We start from the raw sequence: 18492 nt of genomic DNA on the forward strand, positions 1-18492 counted from the left end.
TGGTAACAGCTAACGGCACACAAAAAAACTTTTACAAACCCTACTATGTTTACCTAGTTCTACCCTAATCAGGCAGCAAACCCACATGGGATGCAAAAAGAAAATTTTGCCAAAACCCTGGACTTTGATATCAATTGTAAGACTACTGGTGTTGTGAGAGTGTGTACAAAGAGAAGAAACAACGGAAGATTTGTAAGCACACAATCACACAAGTATCTACACTAGCTCTAATGTAAATCCCAAGAACATTATTTATATTAAACATTATGATTGCTGTCTGGAAAAGAAAAAATGCTCAGAAATAAAATAGAAGTGCCCAAGTTAATGGAGAATGCTGATTTCCATCAATCACTCCCAGTCTCCAACTGATTCCCAATTTCACATGTGCACGGGGGCTTCTTCCTGACTGCTTCAATGCTGTAGAATGTTGAATGTCTGATTGATGGATAATGAGGGAACGGGCATGTCTATTTCAAGGTCCAAATCCATGGTTGTGAGCTGGTCCGCCAGCTCAAGCAAGTCGTGAGCTTCGGCCACTATTTTCTTGCAATGAGAGGTTCTAATGAAACTTGAGTTGTCAAGGACATTTGTTCCTTAGTAGATAAGGATTTTTTCAGCCTCAAGTCACTTGACAAGCTTTGTGCATGAACTATTTGATCTTTTCTTAAAATAGAAATGTAGTAGTAATTGTAGGTTATTGGTGTGTGCTCTCATGTTAACCATCTCCACTAACACCCACACTCAACCAATACCCTTACCTGCTCACCCATGTATAATCCTTTTTATTGAGCATATAAAGTAATGCTTCAAATTACACATACTTTGGAATAGACTTGGAAGGGCCAAGCTTGTCCCCATGGATGCATATTATATCACTGATTAATCACAATAACGCGTGAGTCAACTTTATTGAGTACAAAATCACCTAAATCTTTTCTTGCTTGCTCTGTCTTCCCTTGCTCCTGAAGCTTCAAATAGCGTTCATGCGCCCTTTGCTTCTCGAGCTCCTCCCTAAAATCATCAAAATCGCAGATAAGCAACAAGCAAGCATGGTAGATTGATTAGTGAAAAGAAATTAAAAGAAATTCTACCTTTCACGCCTCGAAAGTTCAGCCGGCCTATCCAACTGGTCCAAGTCCAAGATGGTACCCAAAAAAAAAACATTAGCTGCATCAGTTGATAGGCTAGAGGAAAACCAAATGACCATAATATTGACCACTTAGATTTGCACAAACACAAGACAAACTACCCACAGATAGTGTAAAAGATTGTAACCGGAAAAAAGCCATCAAATGGACCTAAATGGAATTGCAAACCCTATAGCGAGGGTGAGAAATTGTCATGTGCACAGTGTGTATCTACCGTGTGCTACACGCACACAAGACTAGCTTCAAGGTTTGGGGAAGCTTGGAGCTAGGCAAGCTAATTGGCAAGCTGAGTTAGGGATAGACTAACGGGCGGCGACTAACGGGCGGGCACCCAAGTATGGACGGGCGGGTGCCCAAGTGTGGATGCCCGATGACCGGCCAAGAGCCTATTACAAGGGTGGCCAAGGTTAGTCATTAGTTCATAGAGTCTCGCGTATCTTTGTGAGAGCTCTATGGTCAGGAGCCTAGATCTAGTGTAGACGTGCACCTGCTTTATGCAACCAAGGCCGGCAGCAGTCTCAAGGCCCGCGAGGGTAGCTTCGTGGCGGTATGGGACGTCACGAGGTAGAGATTGGTCAGTACTTCCATCTAGTTAGCTCATCTCGTGGCTCGGTGGGGATAGCCAAGACTAGTGGGCTTGCCCACGGCTGTCAAGGTTGGGAGGTGAGTCAGGCCTGCACCCCCTTCACGTTTGTTTGGTTTGTTTGTTGCAGGTTTCGAGTCTTGTACTAGGAGCGTTCTACGAGGAGATCCTATGGGGATTTGACAGTGGTATCAGAGCAAGCCTCAAGAACGAGCAAGTCGGTAGGTAGAGGAAAAGAGGTCGAAGAAAAAGGTATGAGTTCGAGAAAATTGCTGTTTTTATGTTCATACTGCTGTTTTTTCAGATTCAGCATGTTATTTTTACATCGTAGGAACCCGTAATGAAGGATGTGGTCTTGTATGGGTTGTTTGCTTTGCAAGAAGTAGGGCTTAGGTGTTTTCAGTTGTGTAAACAGTTTTTGAGGAGAGAGAGAAGTAGTAAAAGCCATTCGGCTGTTTTTGTGAGAGAGAGAGAGAGAGAGAGAGAGAGAGAGAGAGAGAAGTAGCGCTTGTATGGTTGTATTGCAGCCTTATGTGCGAAGAAGCCAGCCACACGCAGCCAGTCGCAGGCACGCAAGTAGCCTGTATGGTTGTACCAGTCGTAGCCTCTACACGCAGCCAGGCAAGTAGGCATGCGCACGTGGGCTGTATGCGCAGCCAGGTGCAAGCGGTCATCTGTACGCGCAAGCCGGCACAGGTGCGCCGTGAATAAACAAGCGCAGGCGACCAAGTTTGTGCGCAGGCGGCCAGGTACGTGTGCAGGCGCAAGCGGCCAGGTACGTGCACAAGCGACAACGTAGGCAGGTGCAGCGTGGCATGTTGGCACTGCTGAAAAACGCGAAAAGCAAGCGCCGGGTTTTATAGCTTTCGTTTTTTTTTTTTTACCCACACTGCTTTCGTTTTTTGCTGAACCTTAGTGAAAAGGTTTAAAAAACCCTAGTATTGCTTTATAAGTGTTTTTTTTTTTAAGAAAAGCAGAATTTTATATATATATATATATATATAAACCAAAAAAAACACAAAAGCAAAAGCTAAGTAAGCTTTTGGAAAAGCCTATAAATTCCCCTTAAGGAGGCTTCTTGTGTAATATGCGGAAGCTTCGGAGAAGGATCGGTACTTCAAAACTCAGAAAACAGCACTCTTTTCGCGACGGAATTAACGCACAACTGAAAGACGATGTGCAGAAAAATAGAGAGAGAAGGGGGAGATGGAGAAGGACACAGTATTGGGTCCCAATTACCCTCTGTAGGGCCCCCACCACGGATGGTGTATTTGCTTTATTAGAATGATGTAAATCTGAAAACAAATACAAAGTACTTGACCTTTTCTTGGCTGGAAAACCTGCCCTTGACCTTCAGTCCTTCACCCCTTAGCTTTAGCAAACCCTTGGCTGTCCTGGCCCTTGAATGCTTGAGGCTCTTGGTGAATTGTGAGATGCTACTAATGAAACTATGGGCTGGGCTTTTATACTTCCCAAAACATGCAGTCGGCTGGTTTACTGAAGACCCACGACTGAGTCTTGTAATTAAATGTGTTCACACTTTAATAAAGTGTTTTTCACACCTGTTTGGAGCCTGTCCAGCCTGCGCATGACCCCTGGACAGCCTCCTGGCTGCTGGGCATTCAACGCAGAGGTGTGGGACTGCCCCCCACACCTGGCCGCCTGGCTGGGTAGGGCTTCTAGCCCTGTCGGCTGCCTGTCCAGCAGCCCTAGGGCTGGCTGACAGCCCCTCCAGCCCATGCCTTGGCTGGTGGGCACAGCCTTGGGCCTCCTGGCCCCTTTGGGGGTGGTTGGACACCTCCCCCATGCCCATACTACTAATGCAAGTACAAGGACCTCACTTGGGGTAGCCCTATGGGCTGGCCCCTTCTCTACATGCAAACCTACATGCCTACAGAAGCCTGGCATCCAGTTGCAAACCAGATACTCAGCACATCTGACATCATTCCAGAGGGAGACTCACAGCGCGGACTGGCACTGCTTCTTGTGCAGGACATTGCACACCTGACCTTGGACTCATGTGCAGGACAATGCACACCTGACCTCGGACGACTGAGATAGATCCCTGGCTGACTCGTCCCGGACTGGGCTCACATGGGACCAGTTCACCATCCCAGGTCCTGCACCTTCTGTACAGAATGTCTACGTGGCATCCAAGTGCGGGATGCACGTGACATCCCCTTCTGCTTAACTTGACGGAAGCTGCATAGCCTCCAAATAATCCGTCAATAAAGCCGGATAGTCCTCGAAGAATTCTTTGTCGAGCCATACCGCTTCATGAGTTCCTCGGTCCTGAAACTTCGTGAGGAACTGTCGTAGTCTTCGGCCTGAGCCATGCTTGAAACGGTGCAGAAGGATCTGTTCTGGAACCATTACTTCGGCTTCATCAATGATGTCTGGTTCCGCTTCGTCTTTGACCTCTGAAGGGGGTGGACCTGCATATGGCTTCAACCAACTGACATGAAATACATCGTGCATAGTCCAACTCGGAGGTAGCTTTAACTGCATAGACACCTCATTAATCTTTTTCCGGATGGGGAATGGTCCGAAGCTCCTGAAAGACAACTTTGGGCATCGCTTGCCCACTTGCTTTAATCTTTGCTTCATAATCCGAAGATATACCCAATCTCCTTCCGAAAACTTCATGTCCCTTCGGTCTTTATTGGCCTGTCGAGTGTAGGCCTCTTGCGCTTTAGCCAATCTGTCTTTGACGGACTCTAGTATCTCCTGGTAAGACTCCGTCACTCTGTTCGCCTCCGGTACTGAAGACGAGGTCCTGGTTAACAACGACTGGAAAGGCCTTCCAAACGCTGCCTCATATGGAGTCCTGCCAATAGCTGAAGAAAAAGAGTCATTCAGAACAGCTTGAACTAAAGGCAAAAACGATTCCCACTTACCTTGCTGATCGTGGACATAACACTTCAGCACATCAAAGGCCAACTGGTTGTATATCTCTGTCTGGCCATCTGTCTGTGGGTGGAATGCACTGGAAAAATTCAACTTAGTACCAAAATTATCAAACAATGCCCTCCAAAAATGACTGGTAAACTTGGCATCTCGGTCTGACACTATGGTCCTAGGAATCCCACCAATCGGGTACCAATGCCGAATAAAAAGCTGGGCAACATCTTCGGCGGTCACATTGGCCCTGCAAGGAATAAGCATCACAAATTTGCTGAACCTGTCAACAATAGTCAAACACTGTGTATTACGCTTACTCGGACTGGGAGGCAGATTTGTGACAAAGTCCATCGAAATGTCTTGGAAAGGACCCTCAGGAATTGGCAAAGGCTGTAACAACCCTATCTTCTTTCCACGAGGAGCTTTCACCTTTTGACAAATGTCACAGCGTTGTACATAAGTAAACACATCACGCCTCATCTTTGGCCAATAGTATTGCCGTTCTAACTTCTCCAGAGTCGAATTCATGCCCCTATGACCACCTGTAATGGCGTCATGGGCATCATGGAGAAGAGCTGCCCGGAATGATTTCATGACGCACAGTCGGCCTTTGTAGTAAAGCCAACCATCGCGTATCAGAAAATGGCATGGTCCTGTGGCATCCAATGCCTGTTCCCACTGCGTACCGAATTCCTCGGAATCCGCGTACGTGTGCTTCATGTCTTCTAGTCCTGTACCAACAAGGTCCAGTCTAGTGGTCTGAATCGCAGATACTTGTCCCTTCCTGCTCAAAGCATCGGCCACTGGATTGGCCTTTCCTGGAAGGTACTCAATCATGCCACCAAACTGCTGGAATATCTGACTCCAGCGGTGCTGTCGATCACTCCACTGTGCACTGGGCATCGTCTGAATCCAGCGCAATGCCTGATGGTCAGTGCGAACCTCGAAGTCACGGCCATACAGAAAATGTTTCCAATGTTTCAAGGCCTGAATGACTGCTAGGAGTTCACGATCGTAGACTGAGTAATTCTTTTCGGCGGGCAGTAACTTACGAGACATGTAAGCTACTGGATGACCATTCTGTTGCAATACACCTCCAATTGCGATGTTACTCGCATCGGTGATCACCTGAAATGGTTCGTCCCACGAGGCAAGGGCTAGACAAGGTGCTTCAGACAAAGCCACCTTGAGGTTCTGGAATGCCTCCAACGCTCGTGGAGTCATTCGAATCTTTTGCCTCCTTGTTTTCACTCCCTTTAGCAGATCGGTGAGGTCTGCCGAGAGATCAGAAAACCTGTCAATGTGGGTGGAATATGCCTGGCATATACCCACAAATGATCTAATGTCATAAGCAGTCTGAGGTACTTCCCAGTTCACAATCTCGGCCACTTTAGCCGGATCAAGTCGAATGCCTTCGGCACTGATTATATATCCCAAGTAATGTACCTGGAACAGATAAAATTCTGACTTCTTTTCATTGATATAGAGCTCGTTGCTTTCCAGCAACTTAAGGACTTTCTCCACATCAATGTCATGCTGCTCAACTGTAGCTGAAAATATGAGTATGTCGTCCAAAAAGATGAACACACACACTCCAATCAACTCCCGGAAAATACGCATCATCATGCGGTTAAATGTAGCTGGGGCGTTCGTCAAACCAAATGGCATGACCACAAATTCATAGTGGGCCCGTTCTGTACGGAAAGCTGTCTTGGGGATGTCCCCCTCAACAATCCGAACCTGGTGGTACCCACTCTTTAAATCCAATTTAGAGAACACCTTAGCTCCATTCAGCCTCTCGAGAATATAGTCAATTCGAGGCATCGGGAATCTGCTTTTAATAGTCAGCTTGTTGAGTGCACGATAATCGACACACAACCGAGAAGACCCATCTTTCTTCTTGACAAATAAGATCGGTGCTGCAAATGGCGACACGCTGGGGCGGATGAAGCCAGCTTGCAACAATTCTTGGAGTTGGCGGTCCAACTCCGATTCCATTGCCTTAGAAAGGCGATACGGAAACTTGCTCGGGGGTTCCGAGCCTGGGAGGAGGTCAATCTTGTGATCCTCCGGTCTGGACGGGGGAAGCTGGGGAGGGAGACTGTCCCGAAGAAAAATCTTCTGGAACTTTTCATGGAGAACCCAGTACTTCTCGGAAGCACTGGCCACCGTCTGGGCTGTCTGGACGTAAATCATCGCACATTGTGCGCCTTTCCTGACTGCTCGCTTAGCCTGCAAGTGGCTTATGAGCGGAAAGTTTGGAATACCTGGCTCACACTTAATGGTCACAGGGGTGTTTGACACATTCCGATCAATCTGGAACGTGTGCTTGTCCCACTTGACATCAGGAAGGAACTTGTGAAACCACTGGATACCCAAAATTATGTCTGCTCCTACAAGAGGGGCAACCATAAAGTCACGCACAAACTCTATGCCCTGAATGACTAACTTAGCACCTAGAGCTTCATACTTGACGCTCGTTGTCATACCTGTGCTAAATCCCTCAACTTGTTTGTCCACCGGAGTCAGCTCGAAGCGGGCACGCCTAGCGGCCTCTTCCGTGATCACATCCTCCGTACTGCCGCTGTCGAACAAGACAACGACTCTCTGGCCACCTATGTAGCCAAAGGACTTGAGCAATTCGTTGCGCTCATACTCCTGGTCATGGGCGCCCTTCTGCTTATCTTCGAGCTCCCGGCTAATAATTGCTCCAACTGAAGCACCGGGGGTTGAAGAACTAGGGGTAGCCACTGGGGTCTGTGTGGGAGCTGTGCTCACCACTGAAGCTGTGGAGGCGGCGGCGGGCTTTGGAGGCTTCTTCGGACAATCCCGAGAAGTATGTCCTTTTGTGTGACAAAAGTAACATCTACCCTCCTTCCTGTACTGAGCAAGCTCCTCAGCACTCAACTTGCCACCTGTCTTGCCTGCCTCCGCTTTCTGGTCTGGAGTAAGCTTAGACGCATTGTTCGAGTTCTTGGAGCCAGAGGCTCCCGGGCTCTGTCCTGGGGAAGACCCCGTCTGGTTCTGGCTTTTGCCCCCCGAGGCGTTAGCCTTGGGAGAAGCCGGCTGGGAAGTCTTGGGCTTGCCACCATTGTGTTTCATTTCTGCACTCTGCGCAAGCGAGAGTGCGTCCTCAAAGGTGGCTGGTCTAAACATACGCACCTCCCATTGGATGTGCGTGTCCAGGCCATACAAGAACTGCCCTTTCTTGTCCGCATCAGATAAGCCTAATTGTAGACACAAGGTCGAAATTCTATTGGCAAACTGAAGGACTGGTTGCGCATTCTGACGCGCACCCCTGAACTCGTCTTCGAGTCGCTCAAGGTAGTGGGGCGGTAAAAACCGCTGCTTAAGGTCACGGACGAACTCGTCCCACCCATAAGCTGCCATACCTGATCTGGTGTGGGCATGAGCCCACTGAGTCCACCAAGGAATGGCCTCACCTTCCAAATACCAACTGGCTAAGATCACTTTGTCAATATCTGTTTTCCTAACTGCGGCAAAGTAAGCTTCAAATTGATGTAACCATGAATACAGAGTAGTGGGATCGAGTTTACCATTATACTTACTGAAGTTCATTTTCTCGGGAAAATGATTCGAGGGCGCCGCCGGTGTCAATCTGGCGTCCAAAGCTCGGAGGTAACGCTCGTGTTCCACTCGTCGCATGGCTTCGTCTTCTCGTTGTCGAATCTCCAATGCCCGTATCTGCATCTCAAGCAAGGAGCTTGACTGCGGCTGTGACCCCTCGAGAGGGTCCCTGTGACGAGGATCTGGTATCTGAGGTACGGAAGGAGAGGGAGGAGGAGATGGAAAACGCGACGCTGGAGAGCGAGAACGCTCCTCCAGAGCCAAAATCCGCGCCTTCTGCTCATCCAACTTGGTTGTCTGGTCTGCGATTGCTCGCATCATCTGCTGGAACATGTCTTGTACACTCAAGCCGGGTGCCCTAGCTGGGCTGCCTGGTGCACTCTGGTCCCATGGTTCTGGTTCTCTCTCGTCGCCAAAGCTCGCCATAGCGGGAATATGCAGTTCCTTTCCGGAACGCAATCTGACCATCCACTATCTGTGTGGGAGACTTCCGGAGGCTTCCGGAGGCTAAAAACCAACCGTCCTTCGAGGGACAGGAGTCACTCCGAAAGGGGTAGTCCACCGGCGTCTAAAAACCAACCACACGAGCGAAAAATTTTCTGGTTTTCTTTGCTGAATCTTCGTCCTTGAAGTAGGCTCTGATACCACTGTAATATGCGGAAGCTTCGGAGAAGGATCGGTACTTCAAAACTCAGAAAACAGCACTCTTTTCGCGACGGAATTAACGCACAACTGAAAGACGATGTGCAGAAAAATAGAGAGAGAAGGGGGAGATGGAGAAGGACACAGTATTGGGTCCCAATTACCCTCTGTAGGGCCCCCACCACGGATGGTGTATTTGCTTTATTAGAATGATGTAAATCTGAAAACAAATACAAAGTACTTGACCTTTTCTTGGCTGGAAAACCTGCCCTTGACCTTCAGTCCTTCACCCCTTAGCTTTAGCAAACCCTTGGCTGTCCTGGCCCTTGAATGCTTGAGGCTCTTGGTGAATTGTGAGATGCTACTAATGAAACTATGGGCTGGGCTTTTATACTTCCCAAAACATGCAGTCGGCTGGTTTACTGAAGACCCACGACTGAGTCTTGTAATTAAATGTGTTCACACTTTAATAAAGTGTTTTTCACACCTGTTTGGAGCCTGTCCAGCCTGCGCATGACCCCTGGACAGCCTCCTGGCTGCTGGGCATTCAACGCAGAGGTGTGGGACTGCCCCCCACACCTGGCCGCCTGGCTGGGTAGGGCTTCTAGCCCTGTCGGCTGCCTGTCCAGCAGCCCTAGGGCTGGCTGACAGCCCCTCCAGCCCATGCCTTGGCTGGTGGGCACAGCCTTGGGCCTCCTGGCCCCTTTGGGGGTGGTTGGACACCTCCCCCATGCCCATACTACTAATGCAAGTACAAGGACCTCACTTGGGGTAGCCCTATGGGCTGGCCCCTTCTCTACATGCAAACCTACATGCCTACAGAAGCCTGGCATCCAGTTGCAAACCAGATACTCAGCACATCTGACATCATTCCAGAGGGAGACTCACAGCGCGGACTGGCACTGCTTCTTGTGCAGGACATTGCACACCTGACCTTGGACTCATGTGCAGGACAATGCACACCTGACCTCGGACGACTGAGATAGATCCCTGGCTGACTCGTCCCGGACTGGGCTCACATGGGACCAGTTCACCATCCCAGGTCCTGCACCTTCTGTACAGAATGTCTACGTGGCATCCAAGTGCGGGATGCACGTGACATCTTGCCACACATCTCTCAAGCTCTCAAGCTCTCAAGCTCTTTAGCACTCTTCTTTGTGCAAGACCAATCTTTTCTCTCGTCTTGCCCTCTTCAAGATGTCAACCCAAGAATCCGAGATGGACCCCCTTCCCAAAGGTGAAGACCTGCTAACTACAGAAGCCAACGATGGCGCTCTTTTTGGCGATTTTGTTTCAAAATCAAATTTCCAAGAGTTTAAAGTTGCTCTCGAAGCTTCTTTCGCAGAACGTCAAGCACAAATCGCCACGCAAATGTAGGCTTTACAAGCCATTACCCTACTACTCTTTCGGGTATGGATACTTTGGCATCTGCTTCAGGCCCCAATATTACTCCAGAACAGTTTGGGGGCGAGCAAAAGCAGCGTACCAAGGAGATAGTGGACACGTGGCTACATAAGTGGCAAGTCCATTTTCAGTTTCATCCATATGACGATGGCAAAAAGATACAACTAGCAACAGGTTTCCTCTCAGGCAAAAGCTTTGCTTTGGTGGAAAGAACTCAAACCTAAACCAACAACTTCGACATAGTTCGAAGAAGTCTTTAAGAAAGAATTCCTCAAGAAAGAGAATGACTATGATATTGTTGCCTAGTTTGCTAGTTTGACCATGACCTCGCAGAACCTCACTTATGAGGTCTACCTCCAGAAATTTAGGGACTTGCAAATGAAAGCTACGAAGATGGAGTCCACCACTCTTTTGGGTTTCTCTATGATGATACAATGGTCTCTTCCGATTCTAAACCCGTGAGTGATCAGGGGAACAAGCACAAAAGGAAGTTCTCCGACCGATGGCTAGCACGACTGAAGGGAAGTCTTCGGACCAACCTTCGAAGAATTCTAATTCAATCCCAGCAAAGAAAAAACGTCTCCTTAAGGCTTTGAAGCTCAAGAAGGAGGGACGTTGCTTCATCTGCGAAGAAAAAGGACATATGCGGAACGAGTGCCCGAAGCAGAAGGGTGCCAAGACCAACGCAGGACCCAAGCCAAAGGCAGCTAACCAGTTGTCTTTGATAGGTTCGTCAGTTACTGTACTTTCTCGCCCTAGTTCATGTTATGATTGTCTGTTCAACTCTAAAGTTTTTGGCTTGCATGATCTTCTCCGAGTTTATGGAGAAGTGAATGGCCATAGAATCCACATTCTTCTGGACCCTTGCAGCTCACACAATTTTGTTAATTACAAACTTGTGCAAAAATTGGGTCTTGACACAACACCCAACGATCATACCTATGAGATACGCCTACCTGCAGATCGGCAAGTGTGGGATCGAAAGGTGGAGAAGCTACCAATCCGGATTCAGGCAGGACTGATAGTTATTTTGGTCCATTTTGGCAGAAGATCAAGGACGGGAGCTCATTGATTGACCAAGAATCAATGACTGAGCAGCCTACCATTCAGGCTACAGAAGGCCAGTGGATGATTCGGAATGGTTTACTATTTCGTAATGACAAAATTTGTGTACCACAGATCCCGAACATTAGGTCCAAGATTCTTAAGGAGTGTCACGACGCCCCTTCTGTTGGACACCCTGGGGTACATAGGACATTAGCTTTAGTGAAACACACTTTTTATTGGCCAAAGATGACAGGGTATGTAGAAGATTATGTTCTCAAGTGTCAAGTTTGTCAAGCAAATAAAGCTGACGCTTTAGACAGGCTGGATTGTTGCATTCTTTGCAAATCCCAGGTAATAAATAGGAAAGTATTTCCATGGATTTTATTACCGGATTGCCAATAACACGTCAAGGCCACGATTCTATTTGGGTTGTGGTGGATCGCTTGACAGAAATGGCTAGATTTTTACCGACACGGAAGACCATTACAGCTACACAATTAGCATGGCAGTTTATCGAGCAATTGTTTACTGTACGGGTTACCGCAGGACATAGTCAATGATAGGGACTCAAGTTTACAAGTGACTTTTGGAGACTTGTTTTTGAAAAGTTGGAAACAACTTTGAATTTGAGTTCCTCGGATCATCCTCAATCTGATGGCCAGACTGAAAGAGTGAATCAAATTTTGGAGGATATGCTTCATGCATATGTCTCCAAAAGACAGAGTTCATGGGAGGATTATCTTCCTATGTTAGAATTTGCATATAATAGTACTAAGCATACGAGTACAGGTTTTAGTCCTTTCATGCTTATGTATGGTTTTCAACCTTGATCACCTATTACAATGGGATTTTCAGGACTTTAACATGATGCAGCACGTTCTCTGAAGGAACGATGGTGTATTTGCGAGTTCCGAAAGATTCCGAGACCTTACAGACAGGTCGATCTCCAAAATTATCCTCTAGATACTGTGGACCATTTCGTATTACACGACGGATTGGTTCAGTCGCATATAAATTGGATTTGACTTCTCATGTTAAAGGTCATCCTGTATTTCATGTCAGTAGACTTAAGGAAGAAGTACTGGGTGGAACAGACCATTTAGTTACTCCTCAAGAAATCATAGATGTCGAGGACATGACATTTGTTCCACCGAACCTGAAAAGACTCTTGGATTTCGTGAAAGACGATTGCGTAATACTCTTATCACGAAATACAAGATCAAGTGGAAGGATCGTGTTGAGAAGGACGCTACATGGGAGACATTGACTACCCTTCAAAGGAATTACCCTGGCTTTTTAGTGAGCTCTTAGAGGAAGGGGAGTATGTCATGTGCATTGTGTGTATCTACCGTGTGCTACACGCACACAAGACGAGCTTCGAGGTTTTGGAAAGCTTGGAGCTAGGCAGGCTGATTGGTGAGCTGAGTTAGGGATAGACTAACAGACGAGCACCCAAGTATGGCCGAGCGGGCGTCCAAGTGTGGACACCCGATGACCGACCAAGAGCCTATAAAAGGGTGGCCAAGGTTAGTCATTAGTTCATAGAGTCTCGCGTGTCTTTGTGAGAGCTCTATGGTCAGGAGCCTGGATCTAGTGCAGACGTGCACTTGCTTTATGTAGCCGAGGCCGGCAGCAGTCTCGAGGCCCGCGAGGGTAGCTTCGTGGCGGTATGGGACGTCACGAGGTAGAGATTGGTCGGTACATCCATCTAGTTAGCTCATCTCGTGGCTCGGTGGGGACAACCAAGACTAGTGGGCTTGCCCACGACTGTCAAGGTTGGGAGGTGAGTCAAGCCTGCACCCCCTTCACGTTTGTTTGGTTTGTTTGCAGGTTTCGAGTCTTGTGCTAGGAGCGTTCTACGAGGAGATCCTATGGGGATTTGACAGAAATGCCACATGGAAAAGCATGATACCTTGTAAAGCATCCCCCTCAAAGAAACCATATAGGGACTAAAATGAGCAGGAGTAATTTGGGCAGCCATGTTTCGCTGTGGTTTGCTTCCAAGGGTGCCATCGTGGACTACAAAACTATTTACTCCACCTTTGCTAGTCCCAACCCCTTCCCACATATGTTGCAAACTCCGATACAAACCTTAGGAGAGCTCTCTTTGCCATAGCTCTAGCACAATCACAATCACTTCAATTCACAAAAGCAAGGAAACCTATAGATCCAACGACTTACATGTATGCACATTGTATGGAACGGCACTAGGCTCTCTCTGCCTCTTCATCACAATCATGCGAGAGGTCTCAAAGATGTCTGACACCCAACCTATCTTTGCCACATCCTCAATGAGGAGGTCCAAGCTGTGAGCAAAACATGGAGTCCAAACAAGGGCAGGAAACTCATCTTCAAGCATCCTACCCATGGAGACACAATTTGAGCCATTATCAATGATCACCTATACTATATTCTGTGGCCCCAGCTCCATGACACCCTCTCCAATGTGTCGCCAAATGTACTATGAGACCCCAGCCCTCAGCCAAGACCTCTACAAGAAGACTAGACCAGAATAGAGCATATCTCCACCCAACCACCGGATAAAGACTCTAGCTGGCTATACTTAGCCCTGCCCATCCACACATGACCAAACACCATAGTCACAAGGGACAGGGGACGATGACGGGGACGGGGACGGGACGGGGGACGGCCATAAGTAGGGGACGGGGACGGGGGAGGGAACAGCACTCAAAAAATACTCTTTTTTTTTAATTTTTCTACTCTACACTTATTCTACTTTGGAAGTACATCAAAATGAGCACAAATTTACACTAAAATGGTGAGCTTTTGAGTCATATTAATAATTAAGTAGATACAAAATGAGTCATGACTCGAGAGTCAGGACTAAGCCTTAAGGAGGCACAATACATGGACGGACTCAAATGAGTCAATGACAAAAAAGTGCTGAAGACTAGAGGCTAGAGGCTAGAGCTAAGTAGTAAGGCCCATGAATCATGATCCATGAATGATCATCCACATGAAGTGCTCGCCTCATGGTCATGGGTAGCTTGTGCCAAAGAAGCATCAAGCTCATTCTCAGTCTCATCCTCACTGTCATGCTACTCCTCCTGCACCTCATCCTCTTGTTGCTCCTTGTTGACTCATCTCCCACTCGGTGAAGGAATCTGCCTTCTTGGTCACGCTCTTGCAAAGCATTCGCAAGTTCGCGCTGACGAAGACAAGGCCATTGGCACGCTCTACCCCGAGTCGGTTCCTCTTCCTAGAGGCAATGTAGCTAAAGGTACTCCAAAGTTGCTCCAAGCAAGAGGAGCTGACGGCCTGGCTAAGTATGCGGATGGCAGCTACTGCAGCTCCGGTCCATCCGAACCAAAGTCCTCCCACCATAGAGCAGCACCAACTTTGGAGCGGTCAACCTGTGCATCATGACAGCCATAGGAGCCATGAAATGACCTGTACATCGAAAGCTGGTCCCTGATCTTGCGCCTAACCGATGCATCAGGCACAAGATGATCCAAGATGATCCTCCATCCAGCGCTCACCTCCCGGTCGCTCTCCTGCTTGTTGCCTTGGAATTCTGGGTCCACCACATAAGCTGCTGCATGCAATAGAGAGTAGTAGGAATTCCACCTTCCTAGACACAAGGCATGGATCTCCTCGTATCTGTCTTCGTCAGGCACGAAGTCTTTCAACTTCTCTATCATGTGATCCATGGCCTCGTAGACCTTGCCTATGCATGGTTGCATAGCATCTACAATCCTCAATAGGTGGACTATGGACCTCACCATAGCATCTGTGGTCTTCACACGCTCCCACCAAGAGGCGTCATCCGCCCGTAGCCTACACTCTTGGCCAGTGTTTGTATGGGACTCTTGCATGGCGACAAACTCATCGCTAAGGAAAAGCCCCTCAAAGCACCGCTACAATCCTTCAACCGGCCCAACCTGAGAAAGTTGTAGGCAAACCGGGTGTCGGAATATTTGAGGAGGAGAGACAGGACCTCTTGTTGAACTCATGCCGAAGTCTTTGGTGGTTGAGGACAAAGGAGACCATGGTGTTGGCCTCCTCAATGAGAGGGCTGATCCATGGTAATGCCCCCATGTCCTTGAGGAGGTTGTTTAAGGAATGAGTCATACAAAAGGACACCGTGACGTATCCATACATACCTTGGAGAATAGCTCCCGCCGCCCTATTAGAAGGCTCCCCATCCGCAACAAAGCCCACTACATGCTCGGGGCCAACGATCTCCATGCCCACTCCGCCGCAAGCACATCCACGCTCTTCCCAGTGCCGGATGCATCATGAGATGAGATGAAGTACATCTCTCCGCGGGAATATGCAACCACGCCGTGAATACTCCTCTTGCGGGTGTCACTCCATCCATTATGAGGGAGACTCTGTTCCTCTCCCATTGCCGCTTTGTGTTGTCGGCCGCTTGCTCTACAATGCACTTCTCCTTCTTGAGCAATGTAGTGCGCAAGCTCTCAGATGAGGGGGGCGTATAGGTTGAGCCATACTCCCCAATCTTCTTAACCATGACCTTGAAGTATTCCGACCTATTCAAGAAAGTAATTTACTAATGAGAAGGGGACTAGGATGATGAAAACATGAATGATGAATTGGCAATGATCGATTGCACTTACCTAGCCACTTGAAAGGCAATGTGGTCGTGGAAGAAGAAGCGGGCCACCGCCATATCCACCTCCTCCTTCAACTTGGGATTCCAATTCTCCCCAAGTGTAGATTGTCGTCGTGGGCCACGTAATGGTTGAGAGGCCGTGGAGATGGAGGGTGCCGGCGTCATGGATGAAGTAACATTCCGACTTGATGGTGAAGGTGATGGTGTGCATGATCCCGATCCACCACATGACTCCATTGTAGAGGCTTGAGTTCCTCTCCCCATCGTCGCGGGATCCACGGCCACTCGTGGTGTCCTTCTTGTCACTTCGACCGCCTCGTAGACGCTAAGCTTGTCGGAAAGTTCCCGTCTCTTCTTGGGCGTGATATTCGTGCAAAACCTCACCTCATGCCCACTCTCATGCAAGAGGTGGGCTCGCACTTTGTCAGCGCCACCCGTTCGCCGGTACGGGCACAGCTTGCATACCCATGGCCGAGAACCGCCTCCATGAGCGGATGGGGTGTAGTTAACCTCCTCCCACCATGTCTATCCCGTTGTCCTTCTACGGGAAGCCTCGGAACGTGAGGAGGATGCCATGGTTGAAAGATGCCTTGACTCTTGAGCCTTGAGGAATGAGAGAGAGAGAGAGAGAGAGAGAGAGAGAGAGAGAGAGAGAGAGAGGCCTAGAGCCTAGAGCCTAGAGGCTTGGAAGTTGGAAGACTCAAGACTCAAGAGGCTTGAGGGGGAGAGAGAGACAGAGAGAGAGAGAGAGAGAGAGAGAGAGGCCTAGAGCCTAGAGGCTTGGAAGTTGGAAGACTCAAGACTCAAGAGGCTTGAGGGAGGGAGAGAGAGAGTCTAGATAGTAGGGCGGCGGCCCGTGAGCCTTGTGTGAGAGGCTTGGAACTTGGAAGTTGGAAGCTAGAACTAAGAAGAAGCTTGAAAGCTTGAATGTTGTGTGTGCTTGTAGCCTTGTAGAGGCTTGTTCTTATATAGATAGGCAAGAGAGAGAGGCAAGCCTCAAGGGCAAGAGAGAGAGAGAGAGAGGGCCAAGCCTCAACGGCCAAGGCCCAAGCCATAAACGGCCAAGCGGCCGACTGCAACGGCTGGAAACGGCGAGCGCAACGGCTGAGAAACGCGCAAACGGCTCCCTGCCGTCCCCTCACACAACCGTCCCCCACCAACGTCCCCGTTCTTGAGGCGTCCCCGTCCCTGTCCTCTATGAGTGACGCTTCTTAGGGGACGTCCATCCGTCCCCTGCCGTTCCCGTTGCCGGTCCGTCCCGTTTCGACGTCCCTCCGTTCCAAGCACTCGTCCCTTCCGTCCCCTGTGACTTTGCCAAACACCCCTGAACAGCTCTAGCTCACCCTGTCCCTACTCGTGTCCTGACACTACTCCCCCCTTTTGAAAGAGTTTTCGTCCTCGAAAACAAAGGTAGAAAAGCGGGTCTTGAGAGTTCTAAGGTCCTCCCATGTTGACCCCTCTTCCGGTCTATCCTTCCACTTAACTAGACACTGTTGTCTAATCCTATGATGTGTGCGCTTCTTGTGGAAATCCAAGATGCGCTTTGGCTCGTGTGGTAAAACCGAAGGTTCAATCAAGTCTACTAGAACACCTGTATTCACCACATTGGCATCTTCACCAAGTCGTTTCCGTAGACGACTAACGTGAAAAATGGGATGAACCTTGGAATGTTCTGGTAGAGCTAACTTGTAGGCAACTTCTACTCGCTTAAGTATTGTGAAATGACCACAATACCTAGGCGATAACTTTGGCACTTTGCCAGTCTTCAAAGTTTCAGAACTTTGAGGAACCTTGAGAAAAACTTGATCACTTTCTTCAAACGTGCTCAATTTGCAGTCTTGATCCGCATAATGCTTATAACGATCTTGGACCCATAGTGGTTGCGTACTTTAGGTACGGTACAATATACGTACGAGTATGTAAAGTACGCATCGGGATAAGTACTTTAAGTACATTCGCTTTTTTTAAATAATATATATATATATAACATTATAAACCATTTATAATTTAGCAACACTGGTGGCTCGTCTATCAATGCACTCAAGCTCTCTGTGAAGCTGTCTGTATATCTCCTCTCGCTCATCACATACTATGTCGCTCTCCTCGACATGCTACTATCTACGATGCTCGAGCTTCTCAACATCAACCTATATCCCATGTATTCGCTAGTAGTTATTAGTGACTGGTCACTTTAAACTTTTTTTTTTAAAGTACGAGTACTATGTGGCTCTCCTCGGCATGCTATTGTTTGCGATGCTCAAGCTCCTCAACATCAACCTACATACCATGTATTTACTAATAGTTATTAGTGACTAGTCACTTTAAGCTTTTTTTTGTACGGGTACGGAAAGCATGGTACCAATACGGTACATATTTAAAGTACTGCACAAAAGAGTACGGAATGCAACTATGCTCGGACCCGTTTTACATTTTCTTTGGCAACTTTTAGCATATCATTATGATCTTGCAAAAAAAATTTAACTTGCTGGATTCGTTCAGTAACTAATCCCACCGCTATAGGTGATCGGGGTTGAAATCCATACATAAGCATGAAAGGACTAAAACCTGTTGAAACATGCTTG

The 18492-nt window shown here is 48.1% G+C and overlaps 1 protein-coding gene across 1 annotated transcript in view; it reads right to left on the reverse strand.

The window, feature by feature from the left end:
• Positions 1 to 18492, reverse strand: part of LOC147623644 (28 kDa heat/acid-stable phosphoprotein-like protein) — an 82973-nt gene that overhangs the window by 15242 nt on the left and 49239 nt on the right. The window contains exons 5-6 of the mRNA XM_086820231.1: positions 1092 to 1126; positions 926 to 1011 (exon numbers count right to left, since the gene is read on the reverse strand). Coding sequence (XP_086676357.1) covers positions 926 to 1011; positions 1092 to 1126 — 121 coding nt within the window. The remainder of the gene's footprint in view (positions 1 to 925; positions 1012 to 1091; positions 1127 to 18492) is intronic.

The sequence above is a fragment of the Cibotium barometz genome, chromosome 26 (genome assembly GCF_041138505.1).
Source record: "Cibotium barometz isolate CiBa-2024 chromosome 26, ASM4113850v1, whole genome shotgun sequence".
NCBI classification, from domain to species: Eukaryota; Viridiplantae; Streptophyta; class Polypodiopsida; order Cyatheales; family Cibotiaceae; genus Cibotium; species Cibotium barometz.